The 19,962-nt window shown below is 33.9% G+C and overlaps 1 protein-coding gene across 2 annotated transcripts in view; it reads left to right on the top strand.

The window, feature by feature from the left end:
• PERP (p53 apoptosis effector related to PMP22) overlaps positions 1–18,362 on the top strand; it is a 33,217-nt gene extending 14,855 nt beyond the window's left edge. For both annotated transcript variants that reach the window (XM_074187682.1, XM_074187683.1), the window contains exons 2-3: positions 13,075–13,215; positions 16,820–18,362. In XM_074187682.1, the coding sequence (XP_074043783.1) occupies positions 13,075–13,215; positions 16,820–17,043 (365 nt within the window). In that variant the 3' untranslated portion in view covers positions 17,044–18,362. The remainder of the gene's footprint in view (positions 1–13,074; positions 13,216–16,819) is intronic.
• Positions 18,363–19,962: the final 1,600 nt, after the last annotated feature.

Genomic DNA, 19,962 nt, shown 5'->3' with positions numbered 1-19,962 from the left:
AGTCTTTCTATTCAAAACCTGACACCTTTATCCACTGAGCCACTAGTTGCCTTAGCTTTAGTGCTTAAATACTTGTTAACTGGTAATAATAAGGCCTTCCTAACCATACCTGATAAGTGTCAGAGAAGAAGAAGTAAAAGAAGAAGAAGAAGAAGAGGAAGAAGGAGGAGGAGGAGGAGGAGAAAATGAAGGTCTATGTCCTTTTCCATTGCCTGCTGTGATTTTTCAATTTAGACCTCTAAGTCTGTAATACCAGAGCATCTCACCAGATCATCTTTGTTGAAGTTCTTGTTTACTTCCTATGCAAATATTTAGAAGACTCTCTCCTATAATTCCTTCAAAAGGGATCCTGGTATCTTTCAGGCCTGGGGTAAATTGGGAAAAATGATAAAACTAGGGACTGAATGGAAAAACAAAAACCCCAAACCCATATAGTTTCAGAAAGAGGAATAAATTCCATTGAAATAATATAATTCCACATACTATTTAGAATTTTAACTTTTTTTTGAAATATGAATAAAAGAAATCTAATGGACTTCCAATAGACATATTTTGGCTATAGCCCAAAGTGATATTTTGTTTTGCTTTGACTATGCCTACTTGTTTCAGAGGTTTTATGTTTCTTTTTGGTTGGGGAGAGGGGCAATGGTGAGTTGGAAGGGAGTGAAAAAAAGAGTATTAATTAAAAAAGGAAAGAAACAAACCAAAAAGATTTTCAAAGACACATAGTAAACAAACACTACAGTCTCCTGTTTAGAAAAACGATTGGTAGAAGTCTTGAGAAAAACCATCAGATTCAATCCTACTTGAGCATGACTTGGTTTGATGTGCTTTTAGAAAGATCTATCTGATGAAAAAAAGGACTAAACTCTTGGTTGTTGTTGTTCTTTAGTGTACTGCTAGGTTGAACTTTTTTAATTTTGTTTAAATAGGGTGTGGTTGAACTAACCACAGAATACTTTCAATACTTTGAACCTTGAAAGAACAGAGGTAATTTAAATGACACATACAAGTATTAGTAAACATTTTCTCAGTTGGTAGAAGGTTATAGCCTTTCTCTTTTTAATTTGAAAAGGAGGACTGAAAATAATTAGATTATACTTGGATGTAGCTTAAAAAATTGCTTTTTTTTAGAAAGCATTTCCTTCCAATGCAGTTTTGAAAAAATTTTTCAAAGTCCTTTCTTTTTGAAAAATAAGAATAAATTTGCAAGATTAGGGGATAACAAGTTTTTTTTTTTTTAAGTTTGGTTATTCTTGTTACAAAGGGTGCTAAGTATGAACAATGTACTAAACAGTTTCTGCCCACAGCTAGGATTCAAGTCATAACTAAGGACAGGAAAGGAATATATTCCATAGGGAAGAGATAACACCTGGGAGGAGAAGGTAGTTCATCACCAGGACAAATCTGTGGCCATTTTAGTCACGGCATTTATGATGTTGATCCTACTCTGATGCTCTGTCCCTCTAGTTATGGGATTGTTTGTACTTGGCATGTACCCTGTTTCAGAATCATTCAACATCCCATCTAAATTCAGTTGCCTGAAAATGCAACCACAGTCAACATTATGTATCATCAAAGCATAAAAATATGTTGTGTCTTTTTGGTTTGTTTTGAGATTTAAATTAATGGCAACTTTCCCCAGGTTAGAGGTGAAGCACTTGGTTTCTTTTAAGTCATCTACTTCAAAGGTATAATCTTATCAGAGCAGACATTAAAAGAAAGTCAGAAAATAATCTTAATAAGATGCTATTCTTATTTTTCCCCCTCTAATTTTAGGTCTTGGTACATAATAGACAGAGTACTACGATAGACAGTCTTATAGTGGCAGTCAGGCACTGACTTTGCCAGTCACTATATATGTGACCTTGGATAAGTCACAATATCCCTGAGTCTTATTTTCCTCATTTATAAAATTAAGAATGCTGGATTTTCAAGTTCTCTCCCAAGTTGAACATTCCCAGGAATGTGAAATTTTAGAATTTTAGAGATCTCAGAAATCATCTTGTACAACCTATAATCAAATAGAAATTCATCCAACATTTGTCTAAAACCTCTAAATGAAAGGGAATGTTTCAAGATATCCCTTTAGAATTTGGTACAGTTCTAATACCATCTAATACCAGAGAAAGATCATACTGACATTCATTCCAATTAAGCACCCAATCACCAAAGCAATAGATTGGAAATCCAGTGTTCCTAGTTCTGTCTTCTGGGGCTAAGAAAAACAACTCAGCTATTAGGCTGTCTTCTGCCTCTTCAATCGGTGCTTTATGGCATGATATCCAACCCAGTCAACATCCCAGTGACCATTTCCTAATTTTCTCTAATTTAATATCTAAAAGATATTTATCTCCAAAACTGAATATAGTAAACTGGGAACTTTATCTGTGAAACTTTACTTAGTCTGAGCACTATGTTTTTGTTTGCTATGTTGTTACCCTCAAATCCCCCTAGATTTTTTTCATATCTTCCTATTCTATACTTGTACTGTTGTTGTTTAAACAAGGATAGGACTTTATAGACTTATGTCAATTAAATCATAAATTTTTATATTCATCTTGTTCTAGCCCTTTGCAAATTTTTTTTTGATATTGACTGTATTCTAGAATACTACCTATTTTTCCTAGTCTATGATTCCAACACACCCACATACTTCATTGGTCAGGGCTTCTAAACCTATTGAATGGCAATTTTGAAAATATCTCTGTGAGATTTAAAATTAAGGAAAGATGAAATCAAAATAACAATACTTTGTGATTCCTTAGTTGAAATTCTAATTAAATTTTCAAGAGGCAGCTTCACATAAATGACAAAGAATTAACTTTGGGAGTAGGAAGATCTAGATTCAAATCTGACACATACAAGTTTTTTAACCATGAGTAAGTTGTATAACTTTGTGGTGCCCAAAAGACTTTAAGTCATAGAATAGTTAATGATTTGCAGAAGTGAGAAAAATTTTTTTGTGCTTGGAATTTCCAACACCAGTAAAATCAAACAAAAAAAAAACATTGTGTTTCATCATTTTTCCAGGAGTCTAAATCTGAGATTTATGCACTTTAAATAATTGTAGTTGTATTTGATATAATTGAATTTCTTTGTAATTTTATTTATTTTACAGTTAAGAACAATATTCTGAGCAAATGTGCAGGCTTCACCAAACTTCTAAAGAAGTCCATGACACACCATAAAAACTAATACCTCCTTTGTTAACCTCTATTTCAGCAGAATCACCTGTGGAAATATGTATTTCTTGACTTGAGCAACTGACCTGCCAATTTGCCACAGTCTTGTTTTCTAAACATGATCTCATAACTAAAACTAAACTGATGGAATGTATACAATATTGATGAATACATGATTCATATGATATTTAGAACTTAGAAAGTAGTAATAGTGATGATAGCTTATTTCGCTTCTTACTTATAATTCTATACAATTTAATCTCTAAGGAAAAAGTATTTGTGGATTTATATCAAGAGATCTCAAATTTCCCAAAAAGATTGGGTCCTCATTCTCTGCTTTCTCAGTTTCAGTTTTTATAGAGGTCAAGATTTTATGAATGATGTTGCAGTGTGAACATATAAACAGTGACCTATAAGAGAATAGACATATATTGCTTTTTGAAGGGAGGGAGGAATGAGTCTAATTATAGGACCTGGTGTTTATCTGTGTTTTTTGATGCAAGTGAACTAATCAGTTTTGATGAAAGAAAAGACACTGTCATGACAGGTTGTCCTGTTATTTAGATGGAGATATTAATTACTGTACCAGGTGCCATGAAACACAAGGGTTTGCTGAAAACAGAGGGCATTTCCTAAGATCATAGATTTAAGACTTGAAGAGACCTTAGAGGCTATATAGACCTATTCCATCATTTTATAGATGAGGAAACTAAGGTTTAGTTTCCTATCCCATGGCCCTAAAGGTAGTAAATGGCAGAGTTGAGATTTGAACCAGGTTCTGTAATTTTAAATCCATCACTTTTTCCACTGTACCTCTTGTCCTTTATATTTGTAAGCTTGGGTTTCGGATCCATATCTAGTTCAATCCTGCTTTGCTATGCAAGTTCATGTTCCCCTGGAAGTTCTCCCTCCATCCCCATTCTTGGGACAAATTGTATGTCATTTTGGAGTTGAAGGTATTGGAGTAAGGGGGCACGTCAATTTATATATATATAAAATCCTAAAATTCTGACAGATTATCCAGTCTAGTTTCCTGATTTTTCCATGTAAATGAAGCCCCAAATTGAATCTCAGTACTCAATAAATTTCATTCTACTGAAATTTGCTAGAATATTTATCATTTTATAAAATTTCTACACTCTTACTTACAAAATGCTTTGACTGTCACTATCACCTTCATTACTTACATCAGTGACTTATTTGCTGATAAAAGCACAGTCTACCCAGGCAAAGAGAAGCATAGCAGTGATACTAAAGAAAATTAAGGGTTTAAAAAAAACTAAATTGAAATTTGCATTTCTCAAAACATGCAAAAAAACCAAATATTCCCATAAATCCATTTGAATTGTTTGTGTAGTTTAAATGCTGAGTTGGATTTTAGTCTTCAAATTAGCACATACATGGAGTTCTCTACTCCACCCAAAGTTCATTTCTTTCCAATCTTCTGAGAAATGAAAGAGCATTAGATGAATGCCTTATGGGGAATTAATTAATGTTGGATTTAGCTTAAGCAAGCTACTACAAGTCACAGAAGGAAATTATGGAGATGAGTTTGAACCACTCCCTCTTCATGAGGAAAGAAAAATGGAGAGTCACTGGGGCTTAGTTAAAGAATATTGAACTTGGAATCAAACTCTTGAGACTTGATCTCTCTTTTAATAAAGAAATTTTGTATGCTTGGGAAAGTCAGAGAATAATGATGTTCCTTTTATATAGGATGATAAGGCTTAGGAAGCATGTTACAGAAATATTATGCATAGGAATGAATTTCTCATGATCAGTTCAATCATTTTTCAGTTGTATCTAACTCTTTGTGACTCCATTTGGTGTTTTCTTGGCAAAGATGTTAGGGTGGTTCATCATTTCCTTCTCCAGTTCATTTCACAGGTAAGAAACCAAATAGGATTGTGACTTGCTCAGGGTTACACATCTACTAAGTATCTGGGATGGATTTGAACTCAAGTCTTCCTGACTCCAGGGTGGGCATTCTATCCACTGGGCCACCTAGCTGTTCTGCCTTATGGTCACAGCATGGCAAATAGAAACACTGTCTTTAGGGTCAGTAAATCTAGGTTCAGATCTTGCCTCTGATATTCACTCCATCTGTGACCTTGGGCAAATCACATCAGGATTTGAACTCACACCAAGGTTGAGTTGGAGATGGAGATGGAGATGGAGATGGAGATGGAGATCAATGATACCACATTGCCTTTCAACAATATAGGAGGATGAATTGCTTCTTTTTAATTTGTCAATACTTAAAAGATTAAAATGTTCAACACTAAATCTGATAATTGCCTGAATAGTTGGAATTAATTGATGAATATTTCATACTTCCCTTCCTAGTGTTCTACAGGCAGCCCAGTATTTCTTCTTTAAAACCATACTTTCCGAAACCTCACACATCCATTTTTCCTTGGTTGCCTATGTATATCTATGAGACCTATTATGGATTCTGCCAAACATTAAACAATTTTACTTTTCCTATTGTGTTGAAACTCTGGTGTTGATTTTGTGGGGGTTTTTTTTAGTAGCTAGAAAGCTGGTTTTTTTTTTTTATTGAGACCCCCATATACTATTTTACATTCTAGAAGTGCCTTACATACTATAAGTGCTCATAGGGTAGATAGATAGCACTATGGAGAGAGTTCCCACCTGGAAGTCAGGACAATCTTCTCAAATTTCAGATGTTGCCTCAGATAATTAACTAGATGTGTGATGTTGGGCAAGTCATTTAACCCTGTTTGCCTCAGTTCTGAATCTTTAAAAGGAATTGGAGAAGGAAATGGCAAACCACTCCAGTAGCTCTGCCAAAGAAAAATCCAAATGGAGTCATGATATATCGATTGGAATAAATAACATCAGAGTGCTCATATAAAATCAAATAGAAATAAAACCAGAAGGTGGCACCGTCTTTATTAATTGATATCTATTGATATTGAATATAGACATCTTTTTAAACTGTTCTGCTATTGACAATGCCTCTGACCAGCACCAGTCCTTGGATAGGAGATAGAAACTAAATAGGGATTTAGTCCTTTAAGATTATCCAAGAGTGCCACCTGGATGCCTTTTTTGTACTTAGTCTATAGTGAAGAAATATCTTTATGAAATTAGAAAAGAAAATTAAACCTGGGTGGAGTATGAGTCCTAAGCTGATTAAGGAAGTAGCATAGTTACTCTCATTTTTTGATTAATAGATTCTTTGGATTTTGCATTCAATTGTCTTTGTTAATGGGTTCAATTATTACTGTTGCCCCACCCAGCTAAGAGTTTTGCTGAGATCTTTTCCCAAATCATGAACTGTCAAATATACATGTCAAACTGGATTTCCTGTAGACACCTTGAACTCAACATATACAAAATCGGAATTTAATGTCTTTTCCCACAAACATCTCTCTGATGAACTGATTTTCTGCCAAAGATACTTTATCTTCCACTCACTCAGATTTACATTTGTAAACTTGAGGATAGGTATTATTTCACTTTTGTAGTTATGTGCTACCATGCACATAATAGGCTCTTAATATATGCTTGTTGATTGATTAAATGTAAAGAAATCCTAGCCTATTGAACTTAACAAAATCTATTAAATTTATTCATGCAGAGTGAGGCTAAATAATACCCTACCTTTAGGAAATGATATCAACCCTTAATTTTTTGTTGGGGGGAGGGGTGGAGATTCATTTATTGAATTGCCCCAAAGCTATATAATTAGAAATTATATTTCAGATTCCAGGATCAGATTCTACTTGTAGTGAAATAATTATTACCATTAAAATTAATGACAGTTTCACTCAAAGATTTTCATAGTAGGTTATACATATATATATATATATATAATTAAAAAACTTGAAATAACACAGATATTCAAAAATAGGAGAATGTGGTTAAATAAATTGCAGTGTATATAAATATAATGGGATGGGATATGAATTGATATAATGGAGAGAGAATTGATCTTGGAGCCAGAAAGATCTGGGTATAATACCCAACTCTGACAAATGATTCTGGCAAATCATTAAATCTGTCAGTTCATCAGGCAACTCTTTTAGACTATAAATTACAAAGGTGGTACTGATCTGCCAAGGTAGAGGGAGTTTTCTTATTGGAGGTTCCCTACAAAGAAGAAATTCCAGATCCATTGCTAATATTATACAGCAATTAATGTATTTGGGTATAAAGAATTCAAAGAAACTGGAAATACCTTTATGAAATCATCCAAAATAATTTTTTTTAAAAAACAGAATACACTAGTTATGATTATGTGAGGAAAACTGAGAATGAATGGTCAAGGAAAACTAACAGGCACTTTGGAAAAAGGGCTAAAAAATATATTTTATTCATTAAAATTAGGAAACTTAAATGTGAATAGTTACTAATTGAATATCATTTGCATTGATTTTTAAGTTGTTTCTGATAAAAACAAAGAAAATAATTAATGAACAGATATTAATACATTTTTAAATGAGACATTTGCATTTATTTGTATATTTGTAAAATTAGATGCAGAATTTATTCCTGGAGCTTTGTATAAAATATAGCTGTAGTGGTAACATTTTAACATCATAGTAGAAAAGAACAAAAATCATCAACTTTATAATGGTAATGTTCACTTACTGAATGCTATATCAATATCATGTATATATATAAGTAGAAAAGAGGATCGTTTAAATGGAAAAATGAAATATGTTTCACTTTATTATGAGTGTGGATTGTTAAACTAGTTGATTAAAAAATCACAAACATTTAAAATATTGTAATAACCAGTTTATAATTCTGTTAATTATCACAATTATATTTAGGATGCTAATATTTGAATAAATAAAAATGAGTCATATAAAAAAAAAGACCCAATGTAAAATATTCGTATGAATTCATGGTAGTAAAAATGCATATATATATGTATATATATATACACACATATATATATATATATCCAAAATATTCAATAGGGAGAATTCAGCCTATTACATTTATTTCTTAGCAAATGGTGAATCTCATCTCAGTTAAATGCTTATAAAAGTAGCAGGCAGTTGGATTTTTTCCACTTCTCTTTTTTATAGGACATTTAAGATACCTTTTTAATTAATAGCTTTTGTTTTTACATCACCAATATTTCCATATAAATGTATCTAGACTGTTATTGACCTAGAGACTTCTGTTATAATAACAAATAAAACAATTAAAAAAAACTAGTGAAGAGTTATAGTATGCTTGAAGTTCTATGCCCATATTCCTTCATTTCTGTAAAAAAGGGAGAGAAATATATTTTCTCATCTCTTCTTTAAGACTAAGCCTGATCATTATAATTATATATTAGGTTTTTTGGTTGGTCTTTCCATTTACATTAACATCATCATTGTGTATAATATTTCCCTAGGACTGCTTATTTTGCTTTATAAGAATTTTTTCATGTTCATAATATCTTATGACCACATAATATTCCAGTACATTCTTGTACCACAGTTAATTTAGCTGTTTCCTAGTTGATGGACAAGTACCTTGTTTCTAGGTCTTTGCTTCTTTAAAAAAAAATGGAGGGGAACTGCTTTTAAAAAAATTTGTTTATATGGGACTTTTCTTTTCATCATTACTTTCCTCTTGCTATCTGCCTAGCACTGGGATCTCATGTTTAAAGAGTGGAGATATTTAAAGTTACTTTTTGGACATAATTCCAAGTTCCTTTTCCCATTGTTTACTATTAGATTTTTGCTGTGAGTCAAGCTTAGAATGCCGTCAATGATTCAATATTATGCCCCTTTGAACCCTAAGCCCACACACCCTTCATCCATGTGTCTGTTTGATCCAATGCAGTTTTCCTGCACACAGGGAGCAATCAGGTTTATGTACTTTGTTAGTAAGAGTTTAAAAGTCAAATCGACAGTGCTTAAAAAGATCAGTTCTCCATTAGTACAAGCAAGCTATATAATGAATACTTATTCACCTTTAAGATTGTTTTAAAAATGGAATTTTTAGTAGCAACTATTTTAAATAACCTAAAGGAATATGCCTTTTGAAGAGATCCTAGGATGAACCATATTGAAAAAAGCAAATATCCCCTGATTTGTTTTATAATATTTCAGCTGAATGTGGAAAATAGTTTATCTAATGAATTAGGTCAACTAAACTAATGGAGTGGCTATATTGGAACTAATCATCTCAATTAGCTGCCTCCTCTACCCATCTGATCAGCTAATTGCTCTGTTGTCTTTGGATAATAATAATATGGAGGTCTGAGCTCTGCGGTGTTCAGGAATGGTTAGCAGAAGTTCTTAATGTGCATCAGCCATCATGATGTTATTTTTGGATGAATGAGCCCGATTAACTAGTCCTTAAATTAAAGTATAGGATTTTGGGGTGGGGGAGGAGAGTATATGGGCATGTATTTTACAAACATACTTTGCATATATTTATATACATACACATTTTACATGTATGCCTGATCCTCTGTGTGTGTGTTTATCTAACAAAGGTAGTCTCAAAACAAAAAGCCATGTATAAAATGATCATTCATTGCTGTATTTCAGACAGGCATGTGCACATGTCATCTTTGTCTGTATATGTCATACAGTCAGAACCACACAGAAAGGGTTTGGTGTACCTCAGGACTAAGTTCACCCCTCAGCCATTCAAATTTGAATGGTGTAAAATCTCTAAAGTCAGGTATCCACTATTCCCTTTTGGGAGGCTTTGTTAGTGCCTCAGCTATCCTTGGAGTTAAGAATTCTGACATACATAACCTAGTCTTTTTGCTACCATAAATCCATTTTGTCTTGCTCTGTGGCTGAAGATCATTATCTTCTCTGCAGAATCTTTTCAGAGAGAGGTATCCCTCACTTGCCTGAATATATTCTAATAGCTTTCTGGGCAGTTTCCTCTAATGTAAATTCTGTAAACTGAATTTCAACAGGGCAAAGCAAAAGGAAAAATAAGCTTTTAATAAAACACTAGTAAATAGACCTAATATTAACAGTATGCTCAAAATATAGACAGTAATGCTAAATATTAACTGGGCTAAAAGGTCATATTTAAATGTGTGTGCATTTATGAAACGAATGGAACATGCAAAAAATAACCTTGAGGTAATAGTTTTTAATTGTAACTAGATTGGGTGTTCTACCAGCCGTGGAATGAATGACTTTACCTCCAAGTTTAGTCTTAGATCAGTGGTTTAGAGTTTGAAGGGTTCATAGAATTTCAGAGTTGGAAGAGATCATAGCAGCCTACTAGTGTTCAGACACTTACTAGCTGTGTGATGCTGGGCAACTTATTTAACCCTAGTTACCTCAACTTCTTCATCTGTAAAATGAACTGGAGAAGGAACTTTTCCAATAACTTTGCCAAGAAAACACCAAGGGGGTCACAGAATTGGACACAATTGAAATGACTGAACAACAACTAAAGGTGAGCAGCTCAGTCTACTTTTGGAGAGCTCAATTGTTGAGAATGTTTTCAACATCAAACTTAAATTCTCCTCTTGGAATTCTGCCCATCGCTCCTGTTTTGACCAATAAACCTAATTGCTTTTCTACAAAACAAAGTTCTTCAGAGATTAATTCACCTCCCTCATTTTACTAAAAAGGAAATTGAAGTCTAGAAAAGTAAAGCAACTTGCCCAAGGTCACAAAAGCAAGTAGCAGAGCTAGGATTTGACCCCAGATTCTATGACACCAAATGTCTTTGCATTTGCATTTGCATTTGCATTGCATTGCAAAAGAGTTCTTAGCCCTTCTAGATGAATCAGTTTTGTCTTCTATCCAAACTATGCCTGGTAACACCTGTGTAGTTTGTTTTGAATGACTGACTCAGCAATGGAAACCATATACTGTTGATTGATAGTAGTCTATCTGACAATGGTCAGGAAAATTAATAAATTGTGTCCTATTTGACTATTTTATTCCCAACCCTTTAGTTTAATGTCTTCCTTGGAAATGTTAGCAAATCAAGATGGGAATTGGGGTCTTCAAAATGTAATCATAATTTTGGGATATTAAACAGATGACAGAATTTGTACACAACATTATAACTAACAGCAGTGGCACAGGTAGAGCCTGAACCTAGGTAGACCTTCTAGCTTCAGATCCAACATGCTTTCTACTGTACCATGCAGAACGTCCGGCAGCAAAGTCAATCAATTTTCTCTTTGGCTTCCCTACTCCACATTCAATTGAAACTTTATTGAAGGATTTATAACTACTACTTTAACAATTATTTCTATGACTTGCTACATCCTCACACTTCTCTGTTTCTCTTTGGATATCAAATGTAAAAGAGGTATGTGCAAGGGAGGGAAAAAATAATTTGATAAAGCATGTGAAGTGATAACATTTGCTGTGTTTGATGCTCGAAATCGAATGTTATTAATTTGAAAGTGATAATGGTTGTAATATCCATTTACGTGGAGCTACTTTAAAAGTGAAAATGAGGTTAGAAAGTTTCTATTTATTACAAAATGTAGCTTGAATTGTTCCAAAGAGAGCCTGCCCTAGGAAATGCTAGCTAAAATAACAAGATTTGGGGTACAGTGTGCAACTATATGAATTCTCACAAAAGATATACACAATTAGAAGCATTATCCCAGGTCTGAGAGTATCTTGAAATACTCTATACTGTTCTGGTTGCCACCTCCAGAAAGATTAAAGTAGAGGCATCCAGGTTACATGTTGGGAATGCTTAGGCTTCCATACATGGAAGATGGGTTGTAAAAAAAAAATAATTCAAAGGTTATTCTATTTTAGGTTGCCCCAAAACCAAAATGTGGTTTCATTTTGTTTTAACAATTGTTGCATCATTGTTTCACATATAACATTTCACCTTCTATCTCTATTCACTAGCAGACTGCCTTTTCTTCTGTTTGAATGTACCCTTGCCTCATATACATAAAAATATGTACATAGATCTATGTATTTCTTCTTTACTTCCTATTCCTAGCTTCATCTAAAATTCATGTGTGCTATCCAGTAGACTTTGACCTACCAGCTACTACTAGTGCTCCATCCTCATATAACTTTCATGTGTGGGGTTTCTTCCAGAGTTTTCTCAAAGCCCTTGAGAGTTTCCTTTTTTGGCTCTGTAAATCAGTTTATGAAGCACAGGCCTGTGCAGAATAGGAATTTAGTTTTTGTTTGATTTTAACTAGATTTACAGTAGACTAGGAAATTATTAAGAGAGAGAGTTGCTATAATATTCTTTTGCCTCAGAGAAGCAAACAACTTCTTTCAGAAATATGTAAGTATTGGAAGTGATGGGGAGGAACAAGGGGTATAGGAGTAGTAAATGACAGCATGGTAGAACATATAGTGTTAGACTTGGAAAGGGGAGAACCAGTATCACTTAATCTATTTGTACCTCAGGCAACTCCCTAGTCCATATTCACTGAGTCATAGATAGGTTAGGGTCTGATATGGTGAAAGGTCAAAGGAATAGAGGAAAATTTCAACACTCTAGTTGATTGAAATGATTGAGCCTTCACCTATTCAGGTAGGGACAGATGAGACCACAGTTTGCTCTATTGGATCCAGCCTGCCCAGAGAAACAAAGATTGCAATATTCTATTTCTTGGCTCTGAATTCCCAGGGGGTGTGTTTATGATCTAGGCAATAGCATACAGGTCCAACACACAGGATTAGGAATACAGGAAATACCATTTTCTTGGACTGCTTTTCATTGTTGTGTTTGCATTTTTAACCCAGGTGAAGCTAATCATATGTTCCTTAAAGAGGGAGGGTACAATGTACTGGCAATGACAATGAAGAAAACAGTTCCTTTGCCCTCCAAAAAATCTACTGAAAGAACATAGATTACTGCAAATAAACTGTCCTTGATATTTTTGCAACCTTATTTATTATTAAATATTGTCTCTCTCTCTCTTTTTTTTTTGGTGTAGCCTGGGGAAGAGCAGCGGCTGCCATGCTCATGTGTGGCTGCATCATCCTGATAATCTGTTTTGTCCTCTCCTTCTTTGCTCTTTGTGGACCTCAAATGATTGCTTTCTTGAGAGTGATTGGAGGACTTCTGGCCCTTGCTGGTAAGACCATGTTTGAAAAGTAATTTTGTTCCCCAATATCTGTGAGCATCAATAACATTATATGTCTCTTACCAGAGACTTCATTCTACTGTGGTGGAGTTCTGCCTGTGGAATTAGACAATATCGCTTCAAATTACAGTTCTGCCAATTCCTACCAGGGTTACCTTGGCTTCTTCTTTAAACTTCTGGGCTCTCACTTTCCTCATGTCAGATAAAAAAGATTGGACCAGATGACCATAAAGGTCCCTTCCAGCTCTGAAGCTAGGGTTTTATTTTTGGAAACAGCATAGGAGACCCAATAACAGTAGCACATTTATATAGCACTTTGAGATTTACAAAGCAATTTCCTCATATACTTGTTTTTCACTTCTACCTCTTAGAATACTTAGATTTCTTTAAAAATCAGTCCAAATGCCAGCAGTGACATGAAGCATTGCCTGAATTCCCCAGGTGCCTGTGCTCCCCTCCGTAATTATTTACTATTTCCTTGGTATATATTTTATATTTACTGTGATATGGATATATTTCACTTGGTTGAATATGAAGTCCTTTTAGAAAGAAGGGCTTTTATTTTTGCCCTTCTATTATATATGTGCTATGTCTAGAACAGTGCTTGTCAAAATCATAGTTGTTCATTTTAGTCATATTTAACTCTTACCCCATTTGGGGGTTGACTTGGCAAAGATACTGGAGTGGTTTGCCATTTCCATCTCTAGTTCCTTTTTACAAATGAGGAAACTGAGACAGTTTTACACATCTTGTGAGTGTTGAGATTTGAATTCATGAAAATTAGTCTTCCTGGGGTGGCTAGATGGTGCAGTGGATAGAGCACCAGCCCTGGAGTCAGGAGTACCTGAGTTCAAATCCAGTCTCAGACACTTAATAATGACCTAGCTGTGTGGCCTTGAGCATACCACTTAACCCCATTTGCCTTGCAAAAAACTAGAAAAAGAAAAAGAAAATAAGTCTTCTTGACTCCAGACCCTGCCCTCCATCCATTACACCATCTCAATGCAAAGGCTTGTGATTTTGGCACATAGGTACTTAATAAGTACTTAAATTTATTGAAGGGTGGATTGATTGAACAACCCGGTAGAGTAGGGAATGTCTTAATCATCTCCACATTACAGATGTGGACAATGAGTGGGTCTCCCTAAAAGCTACACTTCTCTTGACTTCCTTATTTCTATTTAAGACACTATTATTGTTGTAGTTATTTGCAACCTTGATGTCATCTTTGCATGTCACCCACCATAACCACCTATATCCAATCAGCTGCCAAATTGGATAAGGTCTATCTCCACAACAACTCTTATGTCTATCCTTTTCTCATGCTGCCAATACTCTAGTTCAGCCCCCATCATTTCTCACCTATACTATTAAGATAACTTCCTTTTTGGTTTCCTTACTTCAAGGCTCTCCTCTCTAACATATCTTCCACACAGTTGCTAGATGTTTTTTTTTTCTATAAAGTTCTTTTTATAAAAATTATATCACTTCACTATTCAGTAAAACTGATTTTAAAATCCTTCACAACTTAGTTTTAGGCTACCTTTACAGATTTATTATATTTTATTTTCCTTTTAGTACTTTACAATTAAGAGACATTCTTGCTGTTCCCCATAGGGGATACTCCATTTCCCATCTCTGAGCCTTTATGTGGTCCATCCTCCACGCATTCCTCTTCACCTCTGCCTCTTAGAATCCCTAGGTTTATTCCTTACTTAGGTCAAACATCATCTTCTACATGAAATTATTCTTGATTCCCTAGCTCAAAGTTGATTCCATCCCCAAGTTCCTTTTCTTATGTGTTTTGTGTATTTTAAACACTTTTTAAAAATTTTTTTTATTTATTTAAGGCGATGGGTTAGTGACTTGCCCAAGGTCACAAAGCTAGGCAATTATTAAATATCTGAGGTTGCATTTGAACTCAGATCTTCCTGACTCCAGGGCTTCTGTTCATAGCTACCACCTAACTCCCCCCCCCAGCATATTTTTGTATATGTTGTCTCCTCAGTAGAATATAAATTCCTTCTGGACAGGGACAATATAATTTTCTCTTTGTATCTCCAGTACTTGGAATATCTGTCACATAGTTGACATTCGCTCCATGCTTGTAAATTTGTCATTATAATCTAGAGATCACAGATATATTTTAGTATTTGAGAAAAATTCTCAAGATCCCAGATATATTTCAGTGTTTGAGAGATTTACCTACTTAGTTTCAGCATCTGAAAACTTAGCTAAATACCTACATTGATGAAATAAGACAACAAAAATGAGAAAAAAATAGATATGTAAATATAGGCATCTATATATCAATCTATTTATAGATTTATCTATCGTTCTCTATTCTCATATATAGATACCTATACATATGGAGAGATATGTAATAAACCACAGAAATATTTGTAAGGTTGTAGTATCAAGTATTGAAAAAATATAAATATCTCTTCAGGAAGGATTTATTTAGCAAGAGTTTTCTAAACAAAGAGCCTCCCCCCCAAAAAAAACCCAAAACACCTTTATCCCAAAAGTTGGCACTCTCCTGGTAAAGTATTTAGAGGAATCATCAAACTAAAATATTATTCATTTTTTTACAAGTGTCTTATATGTGCTGAGCTATTCTGTAATATATCTTTGGAAATATGCTACCTAGCAAATATTTTTTTTAAAGTCCCTTCTAGGTAAAGGTAATTTTTTAATTGATATGAGTTTTTTTTAATCTCACCTTAATTTCCTACTCTATTCCCCCATCCACAGAGCCATACCATGTAACAAAGAATAAAAAAAAGAGAAAGATGGCTTAGCACAACTAATTAGCATATCTAAAAACTGATTTTATGTGTAATTACCCACACCTTGATTCAACAAGAAAGGAGGATCATTCTCATATCTGTTCTTTGGGACCAGACTTAGTCCTTATAATTTACATCATTCAATTTTATTTGTTACTCTTTTAATTTACATTGTTGTAGACATTATATATGTTGTTTTTTTCTGATTCTGTCTACTTCACTTTGCATCAATTCATAAGTCTTCTCATGCTTCTCTATATTCTACATATTCATACAAAAATAATTGTTAGGATGAAACTGAAAAATGAGCATGGATAAGTGAAATCAATAATGTGCTTCTATATTTAAGTCTACATGACATTACAACTAAGCAGAGTTGTGTACATGAATGTATTATTGTGGATATTGTGGTTTCTATGTATATTGTGGATTCATACAATTATTTTTTAACAAATAGTTGTGCTTGATGAAAAAAGTTTGGACCCTGGGTATAGAAAATTGGAAAATTTTATATAGTACATGAGACATTTCTAGTGTACTTTGTGAACTCTTAAAAATACATACAATAATTTAATGTTTATTGTTTCATGATTGCTTGTCATGCTGAGTTCCTACTGTGTAAAACTCTCATTTCCAATAAATCTATCACTTAGTGCTAGGCCCATGATAGCTACTCAAACAAAGATGATTGATTGATCCATATTCTTACCCCTAGAGTATAACATATTTATTCAGAAATATTAAAAATGAGAAAATTAATTATTGTTTTTATTCATTTTTCCCTGTGTTTTTCTCCCTACCTTTAGCTATATTTCAGATCATCTCTCTGGTTATTTATCCAGTAATGTACACCCGACAATTCCTTTCTGGCGATCTTGTTACCAGATATTATTATAACTGGGCTTATGGCTTTGGATGGGCAGCTACCATTATTCTCATAGGCTGTGCCTTCTTCTTCTGCTGCCTCCCCAACTATGAAGATGATCTCCTGGGCAATGCTAAACCCAGATATTTCTACACTTCATCCTAAGAGCTGAGAGTAAAGGCAGAAGAATATGGATACCACTTTGACAACTGGATTCCAGAGACAGAGAGACACTCATTTCTTCCCAGACCATACCATGTATTGTCTACAGTGATATGCAAAGGATTCAGCTGTTTTTTAACAAATTTTTTAAATATCATAAAAATTTGAGATTACCTTGAATACTTTAAATGGTTTTATATTTTTGTATTCATGTTTCAGGGGAATTGTTGTATTAAATATGCCTTGTTCCCTTTAATTCATTGCTGACAACATGCCAAAGTTCCCAAAACATCTGCCTTTAAAAGTTAATACATAGTTTGTAAAACCTAATTATCAACCTAAAGTAATTGTTGTGTAAAATAGAAACCAGAATTGCTTTAGACAGTCAAGGTCAAGTTTCTGTTTGTCTTTATTTAATGGTCGGGGTTTCCTAAGACCAAGGGAAGAGGAGTAGATATTTTTTAAATTAGCAATAATTGTTCTCAGCTGAATATTTTAAAATATACAAAGTATTTTTTTTCTAGTTCATCTTTTTGCCTCTTAAAAAAGCATGGCTATAACCTGCATCCCTAACATTATTCATGATTTCTCATTAACCTTACATATCTAAGAGTTTTTATTAAATTCAATGTTATGTTGAAAATATCATTTAGGAAAACAAAAGAAGATCAATGCTGTTCTCCCCAAAGAGTTGACTGTTCCAGTCGGAACCCTCATTTTGGAGTAAAATGTTAAGATGAGTTATTTTTTTTTTTCTTTAAAGTAGTACTTTGGGTTGGGGTAAGGTAAAAGCACTATGCTCATTGGTCTGTATTATTTCTTTGTCTGTATGACTCTGACCAGATTAGACCAGATTGGAAAATGGAGGTTTTTAATTAGTACTGCATGTACCATGCACACACTCCCCATGAATTCTATTGAATTTTTCAGTTCCAGTCTGATTTGGCTGCATTCTTATCATTATGGTCCAAAAGACTGTAACTTAAAGCCTAAAATGCAGCAAAAATCTGGCGGTCCTTGGTGAGTAATGTATAAGTTAAAAGTTTTAAGTTAAAAAAAATTATAATGCAATGAATAGAAGAGTAGGAAGAAATGCTGTTTCTACAAATGAGCATACCATGATGTATTTGGTTTTTTACCATTTATATTAGCCAACAGATTGAAAGTAAACACTGATTTTACCAAATTCTGTATGTTGCAGAATAAGCAAATGCAAATGTTTTCCTTATGAGCTCTTCTTAATAAACCAGGTCACCTGTTACTTCTTTCTATTACAATTGTTGTGTTAACTTCCAAAAATAAAAAGAAAGCTTACAAATAAATATTGGTTTGAAGATTGTTGGAAAAACTTTGCATAGGACAGAAAGTTGCTTTATTATTCCTGGTTTTCTTACAAACATAGGTTCTCTCCTAATGAGCCTGACTCAGAATCCCTTTCCCTAATCATGGACTTAATGGGAGGCATCCATTCTCTCACTTTGGATGGAGAAAACTGAGACATAGAGAGATTAAGTGATTTGCTGACAGTCATAAATGTGGGATAATTTCCATGCTGTTTTGCCATAAAAGGAAATGTAACAGAGTTCTGTTGTATGCAGATACTCTATAACAATAATAGCTGAAATCTGTGTAGAACTGGCTTACATGTACACTACAATTTTGGGAAACACATGAAATTGTTCTCTCCATTTTCGATATGAGGAAACTGAATAAATAAGTGACTTGTTGAGGGTGACACATTGTTCAAATGTCTGAAGTGGGATTTGAACCTCAGACTTTTTGAACTTGCATCTTTGTGAAAATGTTCCTCATTTGCTCCAAGGAATGTTGGGCTATGTAGATGATATCTATTAATATTAGAAATTAAACCTGGTGATATTATAAAAATAATTTTGATCTTGAAGACTCCCCAGGGATCCTTGGACCACACTTCGAGTAATGATCTAAAGATGAATGAGGCTTTCAAGACCTTGCTATTCTCACTCCCTGTATTTTACCTGAATTGTCTTTCCTTACTTCTTTTGGCCTTTTTCCTTCTTTTACATCAGGGTATTTTTCCCTTCCTCTCTCTCCTTTAATATACTTGAATTTAAATTATTCTCACGGGATCAGACTAAGCTATGTACACGTAAGGAAACACTCTAATATAGGTCACCAGGTATTAGTGGGTCAAAAATAATAGTTTAGTAAATGTTGATTGAATCCAAACTGAATTCAGTTCTGTCTAGTGATGAAAGGGAGAGAATGATGACTTTTTTTTTTTGTCCAAAGTACAGTTCTGTCCTTAACCCTGTTGGCTACTTTGCCTTGTATCTCAAGGAGCTGCTATATATCCTGCACTTCCTAGAAAAAGCTCCAAAGAATGAGAGCTGAGGAAATTTTGGTGAAAACAAAATAAATAACTACCTCTTCTACTGTTGGTAGGAACTTCAATGTGGGCAGTGACCAGTTCGACCATACAACTTCTGAAATAATGTAGCTTAAGTAGATCACAGGGACACATCTCTTCAGAATAGGTTCAATAACATTACAAACTCAAGAAAAGTAGTGGTGATTCATCTTTACCAATATCTTTCCTCAAAGGTCAATTATATGGTTAAAGTTCATGGGAGACACTGAAACAGTGTTTGTTAAAATTGATTGATAAGAGCTTCAGAGATACAACACCTACATGGGAAAAAAATCAGCTTTGAGAATCGAGTTATTTTAGGCCTATAAATAGCAAAATAAGGAAAGTAAGCATTTGAAAACCTCTAGGAGTTTAATCTAAATACCTATATTGAATCCAATAATTATTTATATAGGTTAATTATTTGAGTGTCATTGAGATGATTTTAAATAACACACCCTAGTTTGCTTTTCAAAAAACACATTTGTTTTGATATTTAAAATGAGCATCTTTCTAGAGAAAGAACATATTTT

The sequence above is a fragment of the Macrotis lagotis genome, chromosome 5 (genome assembly GCF_037893015.1).
Source record: "Macrotis lagotis isolate mMagLag1 chromosome 5, bilby.v1.9.chrom.fasta, whole genome shotgun sequence".
Taxonomy (NCBI): domain Eukaryota; kingdom Metazoa; phylum Chordata; class Mammalia; order Peramelemorphia; family Peramelidae; genus Macrotis; species Macrotis lagotis.
This window is presented reverse-complemented; position numbering and strand designations above follow the sequence as displayed.